Source organism: Oryctolagus cuniculus, chromosome 11, assembly GCF_051225735.1.
Source record: "Oryctolagus cuniculus isolate XC-2025 breed Fujian yellow rabbit chromosome 11, ASM5122573v1, whole genome shotgun sequence".
NCBI lineage: Eukaryota > Metazoa > Chordata > Mammalia > Lagomorpha > Leporidae > Oryctolagus > Oryctolagus cuniculus.
The window spans coordinates 20,242,037-20,256,064 of NC_142877.1; the positions used below are offsets into that span (position 1 = coordinate 20,242,037).

The window sequence follows — 14,028 nt, forward strand, 5'->3', positions numbered from 1 at the left end:
CCACAGGGGTGCTGGTTCGATTCCCAGTTGTTCCACTTCTGATCCAGCTCCCTGTTAATGCAACTGGGAAAGAGGGGAAGATGGCCCAACTGCTTGGGCCCCAGGTGGGAAATCCGGAGGAGGCTCTTGGCTCCTGGCTTCGGTCTGGCCCAGCTCCAGTCACTGCAGTCATTTGGGGAGTGAACCAGCAGATCTCTGTCTGTTTTTCTCTATAACTCTGCTTTTCAAATAGAATAAATGAATCTTTAAAATAACTTTTTTGAAATAGTGTTTCTCATGAATATTTTGGAACTCTGGTAAATTTCTTAAGGAGTACTGATTTGATTAATGGTTTTACACTGATTACAGTAAAATTCCAAAACCACATAATCATAACACACTACCATCTAAAGACCTGCCTATTTCATGTGACTGTCAACTATTAATTTTCAAGATTTCAAATCTCTTGCCATTTGCTCTCAGTTTTCCATTCTCTCTCATTTCTTATTATCCTTCACATAGTCATTCTGTTACAGGTATCCAGTTGTATCCAAGTTGGTCTTCTATTTTTAGCCTATACTTCAGGAGTTGTTTCCTCGACTGTACTCTATATACATGCCACACTGAAATGCTTTGCTTATGAAGCTACCTGGAAGGTGAGTTTCTCAAGAGGAAAGCCTGTCACTCACTTCTACACCCTGGCACAGTGAACCAAATGGAAATATGTTTACTATTTGTGGTGGTTATTTTATTCTTTTTTCTGTGTTATTGCTTAGCGAATCTGAATTCTTTAAGAGAAGAAAGACATGTTACAGCTCCTCTCTAAATCACATTCATTGAAGGACAAAAAGCCCAGGCTTCCATGCAACAGTTTTAATTAATCCAGTTTCTGAACTGGCTCAGTCTTTAATAATCAAGTATAAAATACTAATTTCTTAGCATGGACAAATGCAAACCATGTAAACTTACCAAAAAATTTCCAGAATTCTTACCTCTTGGTTTGTTTTCTGACCCGGCTTCATGTAGAAAATAAAAACTGTGTCGAAAGGACGACATGGCAAGAGATCCAGATATCCAATATCATCAAAAAATCCTGGTATTGTGGAATCAAGTGCAATAAGGTGAGGAGGTAGACGACTATTTGCAGGTTCCTACCACCAAAGGAAGAAAACAGCAATTATTATTTTTTCATTATTCTAACATTTTTGTTTGTGATTTAATAAAAATTAAGTAAAAAAAACTATAATGTGGAGCCGGCGCCGCGGCTCACTAGGCTAATCCTCCGCCTTGCGGCGCCGGCACACCGGGTTCTAGTCCCGGTTGGGGCGCCGGATTCTGTCCCGGTTGCCCCTCTTCCAGGCCAGCTCTCTGCTGTGGCCAGGGAGTGCAGTGGAGGATGGCCCAGGTGCTTGGGCCCTGCACCCCATGGGAGACCAGGAAAAGCACCTGGCTCCTGGCTCCTGCCATCGATCAGCGCGGTGTGCTGGCCGCGGCGCGCTGGCCGCGGCGGCCATTGGAGGGTGAACCAACGGCAAAGGAAGACCTTTCTGTCTCTCTCTCTCACTATCCACTCTGCCTGTCAAAAAAAAAAAAAAAAAAAAAAAAAAAGTTAAAAAAAAAGAAAAAAAAACTATAATGTGGCAGGGATGAACAGACCCATAATCCTCAAGGATTATGTTACATTTTGTATACTTCCTTTCAATTCTCTTCGTTAAAGACACCTGAGATTACACCGTGTATATAATTTGGGTCTTCCTTTTCCTATATCATGTTTTCTAGAACTTTTTTTTAAATGTATTTTTTCTCATTCATTCTGAGTAGAAATGCAAAATGGCAGCATGGCAGTTTCTTACAAAGTCAAGCACAGTCTTAGCACATAGTGCAGCAACTGCACACCGTGGTATTTATCTAAGTGATTTAAAATGCATGCCCACACAAAACACCACACATGGTTGCTAACAGCAGCTTTGCTCCCTATTGCAAAAACCTAGAAGAAACCAAGATGCCTTTCAATAGGTGAAAAGGTAAACAAAATGTGATACATCCATACGATGGAATGTTACTCAGCAATACAAAGAAATGCAAAAATGCACTATTAAGTCACTAGAAGAAACATATATCAACCTTAAATGCATATTGCTAAGTGAAAAAAACCCAGTGAGAGAAGACTATATACTGTATGATCTCAACTATATGACATTCTGAAAATGGCAAAACTACAGAGAAATGGTTCAAAGATGGGTGGTCACCAGAGGTTGGGGGGGGGGTGCAAAGGAAGACTGCAAAGTGCATCTTTAGAAACAATGAAAGATTTAGAAATCTTTAGAACATAGACATATGCCATTATAAATTTGTCAAAATCCGTAAGACTACAGAGTGGACCCTAAAGTAAATTACAGACTTCAGTTAATGATGCATCAATACAAGTTTGTCAGCTATAACAAATGTACATCAATGCAAGATGTTTATAACAGAAGAAAATGAAGAAGCAAGGGGGATAAAAGTTTTCTGTGTTTTCAACTATTCTGTAAACCTAAAACTTCTTGGGAAAAAAAAACCATTTTCTTCTTAAACTATGTATTTTTTTCCTCCTAATCCTTTATCTTCTTTGAGATCTTGATGTTGCCAAATAAGGTTTTACAAGGTATGGTATTTTTCAGGAAAGCATCTAACAGAGATGGCCAGGTTGATTCTTTTTCACACTGGAAAGGACTTTTGCCTGGTCTTCCAGTCTATTACACAATCTCCTTAACCAGGGCTGGAGCAGTACTACCATCAAAGACACTAACATTTGTGAAAACAAGAGTATTCACATTAAGTGAAGTAAGTAAAGACTACAAATAGCTTCATGTCAATTCAGATTTTGCAACTAAATGAATTTGCCACAAACATACAAAACTTCTGGTCTTCAGTTTTCACTCTGAAATCATGGATAAGCAATTGTGGACATGATTGTAGACAAGGAATATGTTGCAATATATCCTTTACCTGTTAAAAGGTGCCTGTTTAAAAAAAGGGGGGGGGGGCATGAAAGAGCTGCCATCAATTATAACCCACACTTCCAGAACAAAGTGTACTGGAGGAAGATTTTCAATATTCTTTTTTTTTTTTTTTTAAAGATTTATTTACTTATTTGAAAGTCAGAGTTACACAGAGAAGAGGCAGAGAGAGAGAGAGAGAGAGAGGGAGGGAGGGAGGGAGGGAGGGAGGGAGGTCTTCCATCCGCTGGTTCACTCCCCAATTGGCCGCAACGGCTGGAGCTGGGCCGATCCAAAGCCAGGAGCCAGGAACTTCTTCTAGGTCTCCCACTTGAGTGTAGGGGCCCAAGCACCTGGGCCATCTTCTACTGCTTTCCCAGGCCATAGCAGAGAGCTGGGTCAGAAGAGGAGCAGCCAGGACTAGAACTGGTGCCCATATGGGATGCTGGTGTGTCAGGCCAGGGCGTTAACCCACAGCGCTGGCCCCAATATTCTTTTTCTAATAATCTGTAGATTTCATTTATATGTGTCACCAAAGTCCCACATTACAGAGGAAAATGTGGAGCTTCTGTCTTATCAAAGCAGTTCCCCTTGGGCCAGACTCCTGACTGCAGCTTCCTACAGATGCAGATCCTGGAAGGCAGTGGTGATGGCTCAGGTGACTGGGCTCCTGCCAACCACACGGGAGACCTAAACTGAGTTCCTGGCTCTTGGCTCCTGACCAGCCTGATCCCAGCCTTTGCAGGCATTTGGGGACTGAGTGAGTGGTTGAGAGCTACGTCTCTCTCTCTTTCTCTGCTTCTCAAAATAAGTAAATGGAAAATGAAACAAGAATCAGTCTCCTCAGACAGAATTCTGAATTGGGCAAACTGTCCTGGAGCTCATACTGTAACCTAAAGCAGCACAGAATTTCATTTACTTACATGCAAGATTTTAACTAGCTTTAAAGACATTTCCTTCTTCGTAAAAATGTTTTGGTCATTTTAACTTATGAACACATTTATTCATAAAAGTTCATAAAAATTACCTTCAATGCTTCTAAGGACAAAAACCCAAAGTGTGAGAGGAAAAGGCGGGCTGTTTGGAATTCCTGTGCAGGAGGTGGGGGCTTGCAATCCGTAACAGGGTCAGGAAAACTTCTCTTCTGCAATTCCTCCTCACTCTGTTGCTCGAGGTGTATTTCATAAGCAATCTGCTGGGCCATGCCACTCCTTAATTTTTCATGTTTCTCTTCTAACTGAAATAAACCAAATATTTCATTTTATGGAACTATTATAAAATAGGGCCAATCTTAAGATGAAAATAAAACTATAAGCTGTAAAGCAAATAAAGATCATTTTTTAAAAATTTATTTTATTTGAAGGGCAGAGTTACAGAGAGGCACAGGCAGAGAGAGAGAGAGAGAGAGAGAGAGAGGTGTCTTCCATCACTGGTTCACATCCCAGATGGCTGCAACGGCTGGAGCTGCACCGATCCGAAGCAAGGAGCCAGGAGCTTCTTCCAGGTCTCCCACACGGGTACAAGGAGCCCAAGGACTTGAGATATCTTCCACTGCTTTCCCAGGCCATAGCAAAGAGCTATATCGGAACTGGAGCAGCTGGGACTCGAACCAGCGACCATATGGGATGCCAGCACTGCAAGTGGTGGCTTAAACACTATACCACAGTGCTGGCCCCGAAGATAATTTTCAGTGATCATTGTTTCAGTTCAATATAGAGCGTGTAATTAAGCAAATATGTTTCAAAGTCTAAACAAATACCAAAACAAAACAAAACCCAAAACACACTTCCTTATGGCCTCAACAAGCATTCCTTCATGTCCTTGCTGTGAAGAAGGCCATGCTGCCCTTCACGCGGGCAGGAAGGCAGCAGAGCTGCTGTCCCCATTCCTACGCACAGATCACAGATCCAGATCACTGTCTACTCCCCCCGCAGCACCCTTGCATGTTTTCAGGTCCTTATCCATATGGAATATTTGGCAGTACCTTTTAAGATTTCTCCCTAACCTTTCTCCACAAACAATCCTAGTTTAAAATCCTATCCCCTAGTGAGTGATGATCCTGGCTCACAGTTCTACAACTTCCTCAATCTTCATGACCCTTGCCATCCACGAGCACAACTCAAATCCTCAGATGTGGGCAACATCAAGGGCTATAATTCTGAAATTTCCTCTCCATTCATAAGCTTCCTTCTGTGGCTTCCCACACCTTCACTCTTTGAGCCTGTGCTTTATCATAATTGTGGGGCACTTAACCCACCCCCAGCGTTCCCAAGTCATTAGCACTGTTCTTGCTTCATCTGTTTCCCAACTAGTCTAACTCTCAAATCTAACATCTTAATACACTCTCCTCAAGCACACAAAATGGCTAAGCTGAATTATACCCTTCAGGGGCTGGCGCTGTGGCACAGTGGGTTAAAGCCTTGGCCTGAAGCGCCAGCATCCCATATGGGCACCAGTTCTAGTCCTGGTTTCTCCTCTTCTGATCCAGCTCTCTGTTGTGGCCTGCAGTAGAAGATGGCTCAAGTCCTTGGGGCCCTGCACCCACGTGGGAGACCTGGAAGAAGCTCCTGGCTCCTGATTGACACAGCTCCGGCTGTTGCGGCCATCTGGGGAGTGAGCCAGCAGATGGAAGACCTCTCTCTCTTTGTTTCTACCTCTCTCTGCAACTCTGTCTTTCAAATAAATAAGTAAATAAACCTTTAAAAAAAAGTATACCCTTCAAATTCCCACTCCATTGAAATTCTTTATTTATGCTCCAAGATTCCAAGAAATTTTGAAGAAAGTCAGAAAATGGGTTATATAACTTCACAATAGATGATGCTACCTAACCTCAAATGGACTACTGGCAATTTTCTTTTTAAAAAAACAGGAAAATATTTAATCCATTTCAAAAAACACATCAGGAAATGAAGGGGGCCACAGGAAAATCATCTATAATACAGAACAGTGTTTTTGGCTTCATGCTTATTCCCAGAATCACTAGCCTTAATGTCTGAAAGAAATTATCTCTCCTTCAGATACTCCAGGTTACTCAGAAATAAATTACATCTGTAAGATTTCTGCTCTGCTGAAATTGAAAGGGAGCTAGAAAGGAAGGAGAAAGGCCTATCAATCTACATCAATCAATGAAAGACAGCTCGGTGACAGCAGTCACCCCAGGCAGGCAGGTGCCTCTGATGCTCTGTGGCAGCCAGAACCCATGGATGCTGGGCTGCCCAGGAAACCTGCCATTCCATCTGAGTTTAGCCATAGCGTCAGTGCTCTTATTGCCCAGCTTTGACAGCTGGCAATTTTAAGAACCATCTTTGAGACTCCATTACACTGTCAACAACCAAGATTACATTTCCCTCCTTTCCACTCTAAACACCTCCAAATGTTCACCCATTCCCTCCTTCTCCCCTGTCTTTTCTTCTTAAAAAAGATTTATTTATTTGAAAGGCAGAGTTAGAGAGAGAGAGAAAAGGAAAGAAAGAGATCTTCCATCTGCTGCTTCAAGCCACAACGGCCAGGGCTGGACCAGGTTGAAGCCAAAAACCAGGAGCTTCATCTGGGTCTCCCACATGGGTGGCAGGAACCCAAGCACTTGGGCCACCTTCCACTGCTTTCCCAGGTACATTAGCAGGGCGCTGGATTGGAAGTGAAGCATTCAGGATGTGAATTGGTGCCCACATGGAATACCAGTGTTCCAGGTGGCAGCTTAAGCCACTTTGCCACAATGCTGGCCCCAGAAGCAACCCTTTTCTAGATACAGTCACCTAGGCCCTTGATGCTACTTGCCTCTATTACCTATCATTTTCTCTACCCCTTAGCAACCGCTCTGCATTGGTTTCCTTTCAGCCTGTAAGCATTTCATATTCCTCTCATCCTTGAATGTGAAAAAAATAAATAAATAAAAACTAGTCTTGCCTTTCTTTAACTAAGCTATTTCCCATTATCCATTTTGCTCCCTTCCCTTCACTGTTAGGTGTAATTTATTTTTCCTACCTTTTCTCATTAATCATTCACTCCCCAGCCACTTACTGCTTTACGCTCTCAAAGGTGAGTTTCCTGTCAGAAATCCAGGGGCCTTTGCTTGCTGCTTCTTCCTGATCTCTCCAGCACTTGATAGTGCAGCCCTTCATTCCTCCATTTCTGCCTTACATTCTCTCATGCCCTGGTCCTCTTCTGGCTCGAGTTCTTGAAATCCTTCCCCCTTGACCTAATAGACCAGCCACTTAAACTAAGTTAATCAAAAAACTGTTTCTCATCTTTCCAAACCTTATTCCTAATGTCCCTATTTCTATCAAGGACACCCATTACTTTTGTCACTGAAACTCAAAAGTCAAATTCTTGGGCTTTTTCCTTCCCTTGGATCTACCTTCATAATACTTCATACATCTTAAAGTCCACTATCAGTGACATCATCATTCCTTTCTCCTGCTTGGACTGTCATAATAGCCTGGATCCCTTCACTACCAGAGTCTGATCCTGTCAGTTTACTACGAATTACCAGGCAACAGCCTAGGCAATCAGTGACATCTCTCTTTAGGAGACATTCAGTTCCTTTCAATGAGTGTCTACTAATCTGTTTCATTACACGGTAACCTCTTAGATAACAGAGTGCCAAGTCATTTTATGAATCACCTCTTGTAACACTACAGGCAGTGATTTGATCACAGAAGTTGTTAAAATTTTCTTATATTCATCCCCCTTAACAGCAGCTAAAAATAATTTATCTTACTTCTTCAGTGACAATCTCATGCAAATCTGGAATGCTGAGATCTGCTTTCACAAAAGGAATCTTGTCCACCTCTTCAGGAAATGGTCGATGTTTCACAGTATACTTAAAACCAACATCATTTTTAGGAACGGGGCGAGGCTCAGGCACAAAAAGCTATTAAAATAAAACAAGAAACATTATATTGATTACATATGGTCCAATACCCATCTGTAGTAACATGTATTTCCCTGGCCTCTTAGATGCCTGTGTTTTCTTAGGATAACATGTCACAAAAATATCTAAGAATCAGGGAAAGGTGATTAGCCTGTGCATATGTGTGTTCTATTTTATTAAAAGTGTTCATCAACTCATTACAGATTTTATGACTGATAAATGAATGTGGGCATCCACTGCTTCAGGCCTGAATCTCCCACATTCAGTGGTAGGTCACTGTATAATTTCACAGCTTTGAGACTCAAAGTTTCTTTCATTCTCAAGGAAGTACAAGTTCAGGTCAGTTGGGCAGCTCTACAAAGTGAGTTCAATTAGAACTTTACCATGGCTTAATTGAGAAAGCATGGGTGTCAAATCTGGGTATTCAGGGCTAAAAATTCCTGTCTTAATATGTATATGGTACAGTGTGAACTCTCAGTAAATGTGGTTTCTCTTTCTTTCTTTCGAGATTTATTTACTTATTTTGAAAGGCAGAGCAATAGAGACAGACACAGAGAGAGAAAGGGAAAAAGAAAGATTTTCCATTTACTGGTTCACTCCCCAAATGGCCATAATGGCTACAACTGGTTCAGACTGAAACCAGCAGCCAGGAATTCCAGGTAGGTCTCTAATGTGGGCACAGAGGTTCAAGCACTTGGGCCTTCTCCTGCTTTCTCAGGTGCAATAGCAGGGAGCTGGACTGAAAGAAGAGCAGACAGGATTTGCACAAGCGCTCCAACATGGAATGCCCACATTGCAGGCAGCACCTTAACCAACTGCAGCACAATGCCTGTCCCTTAATTTCTTTCTTGTTGTCCTTCTTTTAAGTCTTTAACTCTGTAAGGTAATTAGTGGCTTACAGAGCTTCTGGCAAAATGTGGTCTGCATAAAGCCAAGAAATATCGTGTGGTCCTCACTGGTCGATAAACACATCTCCACTAACAGAAGCATTAGTATGTTAAATGATTTTAGGCATATGCTCTAATTCTGTGAGTTTCTCTTAAGGGTTGGTGAAATTTAATTAAGCTATATTTTAAAATTAATTTTTATAAAGTTTACAATATTACAAGTGAAAGCAGCAATCAATAGTTACTCATTATTGAAGGGTTACTATGGGTGGAAAACAAAGAAAAAGAGTGGAAGGAAATCTACTAAAACATTAGGAGTAGCCAGCTCCCTCTGGAGAATGAGTACAGGTGTGAAATTTTCTTATTATCTGAATTTTCCATCTTCCTTCCAAGAGCAAGTATTATCCACATAATTACCAATGTCATACAGAAAATAAACTGTGGCTCCTCGAAAGATTTAAGTTATATGGCATATTAAATTTTTTTGCTGCATATTATCAACTACACAGGAATAAGTCATATTAAATAATTTGAAACCTTTGATACATCAAAGGTCTGGCCAAATTTTTTAATATATGGCATGTATCCTTTATTATTATGTTTAAAACTGGAGCCATTGTTCAGAATGGTAGTCCTTCTTCTCAAGTCAGGATGTCAGAGTCACTTGGAATGTTTTTCGAAAACACATCTGCTTTGAAGATGCCTTTAAAGAGTTAATTCAGTAGATGTGGAATTTTAGATTCCTAAAATGATTTGGCTGTAAACTCATTGACAGAACCTGGCAAGGGATCAAAAATACTTTATCTGTGATTTTTGTTGAAATGTGACTTAACCTTCATATCACATTTCTCGCCGCACCCCTCCAACCCAGTCCTAGTCACTTCCCTGTAAGTTCTGATGGGTACCTTCTGATTTGCTTTTGCTCCTCTTGGTAAAAGGCAAAGCTGCTGTGCCCAAGCAAGTCTTCCAGACATTCCCCGGACCAGCACAGTGACAGAAGGGAAAAAATCATCTAAAAGAAAAGGCATAAAAGTTTTTGTTTCGGATAATAACCATTTAAAATGAGACTGTTCTCAATTGCAAACCTTCTCATAGCCAAAACCCTTGCACAGTGTCTTCCACACTGTGATCCTTAACTTGCCACCACTGTTCTTTCTGCCATACACATGTACCGTAAGTATTTTTATCTTTATTTATATCAACCCCTCTTGTTTGGAACAAATTTATTTTAAAAGATGAATGTCAATCTCTACTTTAAATGAAAAACCACAAATTTTGGTGTGCTAACAATTTACTTTGAAAACACACATTTAAAAACACATAATGTTCCCCAATTCACATTATCAATACCTCCCAGGGGTATGTGCAGCCATCTGGGGATGGCTATCTCCCAATGGTAGGAAGCACCGAAATTCAGGATAACTTTTATAGTGACCCCAATGCTTCTTTTTTTGCATTCTTTTGTCTCAGGTGTGAGAGTAAAACTTGTTCAAACTTCTCTCTCTCCTCCCTCTCATTTCTTCTGTTATTAATTATTATTATTAAACTATCAAAATAACCCTATAAATCTATAAAGTTCCAACTGCTTCTATTTTGGTAGACTTCCTATGCAATGAAATGATTGGAATTAGAGTAGAAGAGTCTTAAAGAAGTTGAAAAAGGCCGGGAAGCCCAAAGGAGACACTGAGATTTTGTAGACTCCTCAGCAGGTGGCTTGGAAGTAGCCGGCTGGAGGAATCATGAATGACAGGCATAGGCCAGAGAAGGCTAAGAAAGCCCTAAGTCTGGGGTAAAAAAGGAACCTGCAGGAAAGGGGAGACCAGCATTTCTGGAGTGGGGAAATGACAAAAAGCCTCAATCTATTTCATATTAAGGCTGCTGTACCTCACCACAGCATTATAGAAATTTATAATATATTCATTTATCCTCAACCACAGGACAATGTCTTTCATTCCATGGATTTAGGAGTGTCTACTCAGACTCAACAGAATTTGCATGGGGCTCTTAAGTCCCTGTTCACCATTGCAAAGGAAAGAAGGCAAGTCTTCAATCACTGAGCAAGTTCTAACACTGTAGGACAATAACTGAAAGGAACGGCATGAGGTTTAGAAAATCTGGGTTCCAGTCCTGGCCAGACCATATTCTTCTCAGGTTACCCTGGAAAAGTCACACACCCTCTCTGAGTCTCAATTTCTTCAAATGAAAATAAGGGAATTGTATATCAGGTGGTTTCCTGGTGCCTTAATGCCCAGATTCTAGAACCTTCCTTTTCCTTCACCTTTCCAGCAACATGGTCCTCTGTGAGAAGATGCTGTCTTAACACACTATCTGGTGCCAATTATCATCAGAAAATGTGCTTGGAGTAATTTGGGTTGCAGTGGTAATGACATACATTGAGATAATTTATAACTGGGGGAGGAAAGGAAGGAAAATAGTAAATGCTGTGTCAATAGAAAAATCACTGAAGGGTTTTCAGTAGGGCAGTTCTGTGTTTGAAAATGAACACTACAGTAGCAGCAAATACCATAGGGAAGGGTTAAACCTAACTTTGGAATTGGCAAGGCAGGAGAAAAATGCAGCAACTGCAATACCCCAGAACCTGTACTTGGAGGTACTGGGTGGACTACAAAGGAAAGGAGCTTCAGGAGTCACCGGAAAGCTGGAAACCTGGAAATTAATATGAGAGGGTAACAGGAGGAGCAGGCAAAAATGCCCTCAAATTTCTAGCCTGTACAAATAAAGAGAACAATGAGAGGTGGGGGGCAGGGGAAGGAGGGACAAGATCCAAAGGTCAAAAGGAAGAACAAAGGACAGGAGCTGGCTCTGTGGCCTCAGCCTGCAATGCTGGCATCCCATGTGGGTGCCGGTTTGAGTCCTGGCTGCTCCACTTCCGATCCAGCTCACTGCTATGACCTGGGAAAGCAGTGGAAGATGGCCCAAGTCCTTGGGCCCCTGCACCTGCATGGGAGACCTGGAAGAAGTTCTTGGCTCCTAGCTTCAGACTGGCTCAGCTCTGGCCATTGCAGCCATTTGGGGAATGAACCAGTGGATGGAAGATCCCTCTCTCTTTCTCTCTGCCTCTCTGTAACTATGCCTTTCAAATAAAATAAATGAACCTTTCTTTTAAAAAAAGAAAGACAATGATTTTTATACAAACACAAAATATACCACTAAAATAACTTTTTATGAAACTAAAAAGCCACTTTCTGATATTTCAAATATATGTAAAGATAAGGAGTACACTTAATATGTAATTTTATTTTCTGATTATTTTTCAAATGCTATTATCCCACGACTAGAAGTATTTTTGTCCAATTTACAATTACTTATAATTCAGAGTATTTCCTTCCCTGATCCTGGAAACAACTTGATAGCAATGTCGAACACACTGATTTAGCAGGAGAAGGCTCACGTTACTAAGACTTACTCTGCTCATTTCCAAGAGGTTGCTCCAGCATTGCCAGGATGACACTGTTATCCAAGACAAAGTACCGGAAACTATGCTTGTTTATGGTTGGCAGCCTGGAGTATTTAATCAGAGTGGTCTCATTCACCAGACTACAAGGAGAGGCAGGACCACTGGGTGAAGGAAAAGCGCCAAGCAACTGCATAATACTATAGAGAATGGAAAAGATAACAGTTAATTTCTAAAGCAGAACCTGAAGTTTACCTCATTCATCAGCGCATACTTCCACTCTTCTGCACTTTAACTGATCACGGCATGCTTCCTCTTCACAGGTCAGGTTTACTCCCTGTTGTGAATGGCACGGGGCTGTCCAGACTCTGCCCTTCAAGATGAAAAGCCTGTTCACCCAGATGAAGGGATAAGGTGGCCCCGGCTTTCGGCTGAGTCTCTGTCCGGGATCTGTCCTTGGCCAGTGAGAACCACCTCATCAAGAAAGATGCCAGCATAGATCCAACAAGTGGTTGATGCGGGGGCATAAAGTCTCAGGGACCTCACTCGAGCTTAGGAGAGCTCTGAAGAGTCAAGCCAGCTCCAGAACACATTGTTGCGACTACACCACAGTTTAGTTCCTCACTGTCCCATCAGGACTAACACCAAAAGTACTTTCTGATAAACTTCTTGCGAGTAAATTTTTCTCAGAGTTAGCTAGCAAGTTTCTGAGTCTACTACCTAAGGAAGATAACTAACCACGTTTCTAAACCATGAAGCTCCTCATGAATATTCAAAAGGTTGCCAGTGTGCCTCAGATTTCAAGATTATGCTAGGTAAAGCATTCTAGACTTGGAAAAGCGCATGCAGATCCAGACTTCATTTTTCAAACAGGAAACTCAGGATGAGAAGAAAGAGGTGACTGGGTCAGCATGATGATGCACAGGGTAAAGTGGCCAACTTCAACACCAGCATCCCATATGGGCTGTAGTCCCTGTCCAGGTTGCTCTACTTCCAATCCAGCTCCCTGCTAAAGGCCTTGAAGGCAGAAGATGGCCCAACTGCTTGGGCCGCTGCCACTCATGTGGGAGATCTGGAAGAAGCTCCTGGCACCTGGCTTCAGCCTGGCTTAGCCCTGGCCATTGCAGCCATCTGGGGAATAAACCAACAGGTGGAAGATCTCTCCTCTGTAAATCTTTCAAATACATAAATAAATAAATAAATAAATCTTAAAAAAAAAAAAAAAAACAAACCACTACTTGATTTAAAAGAAAAAGAAAAGAAAGGTGATTGCTGAGACCTGAGACCAGGGACTGCTGCCTTCTCACTGTGTAGCCATTATCCTCATTTTACAGATAAGGAACTTGAAGTACTAATAGTCAGATCGCACAGAATTGTATCAACTATAAAATATATATGAAATAAATGTTTCACCAAGTGAAACTCAACTGGTCAAACCTGAACATCAGAAACATTTATCTCATAAAGATTTCTGTACACAGACATGGCTTGAATGTGTCCCCCTAAAGTTCATGTACTAAAAACCCAATCCCTGATGCAGCAGTGTTAAGAGTAGGGCCCTTGGCCGGCGCCGTGGCTCACTAGGCTAATCTTCCGCCTGCGGCACCTGCACATCAGGTTCTAGTCCTGGTTGGGGCACCGGATTCTGTCCCGGTTGCTCCTCTTCCAGTCCAGCTCTCTGCTGTGGCCTGGGAGTACAGTGGAGGATGGCCCAAGTGCTTGGGCCCTGCACCCACATGGGAGACCAGGAGAAGCACCTGGCTCCTGGCTCCTGCCATCGGATCAGCGCGTTGCGCCGGCCACGGCGGCCATTGGAGGGTGAACCAACGGCAAAGGAAGACCTTTCTCTCTGTCTCTCTCTCTCACTGTCCACTCTGCCTGTGAAAAATAAATAAA

The 14,028-nt window shown here is 42.0% G+C and overlaps 1 protein-coding gene across 10 annotated transcripts in view; it reads right to left on the reverse strand.

The window, feature by feature from the left end:
• The window catches only part of RALGAPB (Ral GTPase activating protein non-catalytic subunit beta), a 108,203-nt gene that overhangs the window by 19,923 nt on the left and 74,252 nt on the right, over positions 1–14,028 (reverse strand). For all 10 annotated transcript variants that reach the window (XM_070051846.2, XM_002710810.6, XM_008256002.5 and 7 more), the window contains 5 exons: positions 12,145–12,332; positions 9,623–9,729; positions 7,678–7,830; positions 3,985–4,194; positions 972–1,130 (listed from right to left, as the gene is read on the reverse strand). In XM_070051846.2, the coding sequence (XP_069907947.2) occupies positions 972–1,130; positions 3,985–4,194; positions 7,678–7,830; positions 9,623–9,729; positions 12,145–12,332 (817 nt within the window). The remainder of the gene's footprint in view (positions 1–971; positions 1,131–3,984; positions 4,195–7,677; positions 7,831–9,622; positions 9,730–12,144; positions 12,333–14,028) is intronic.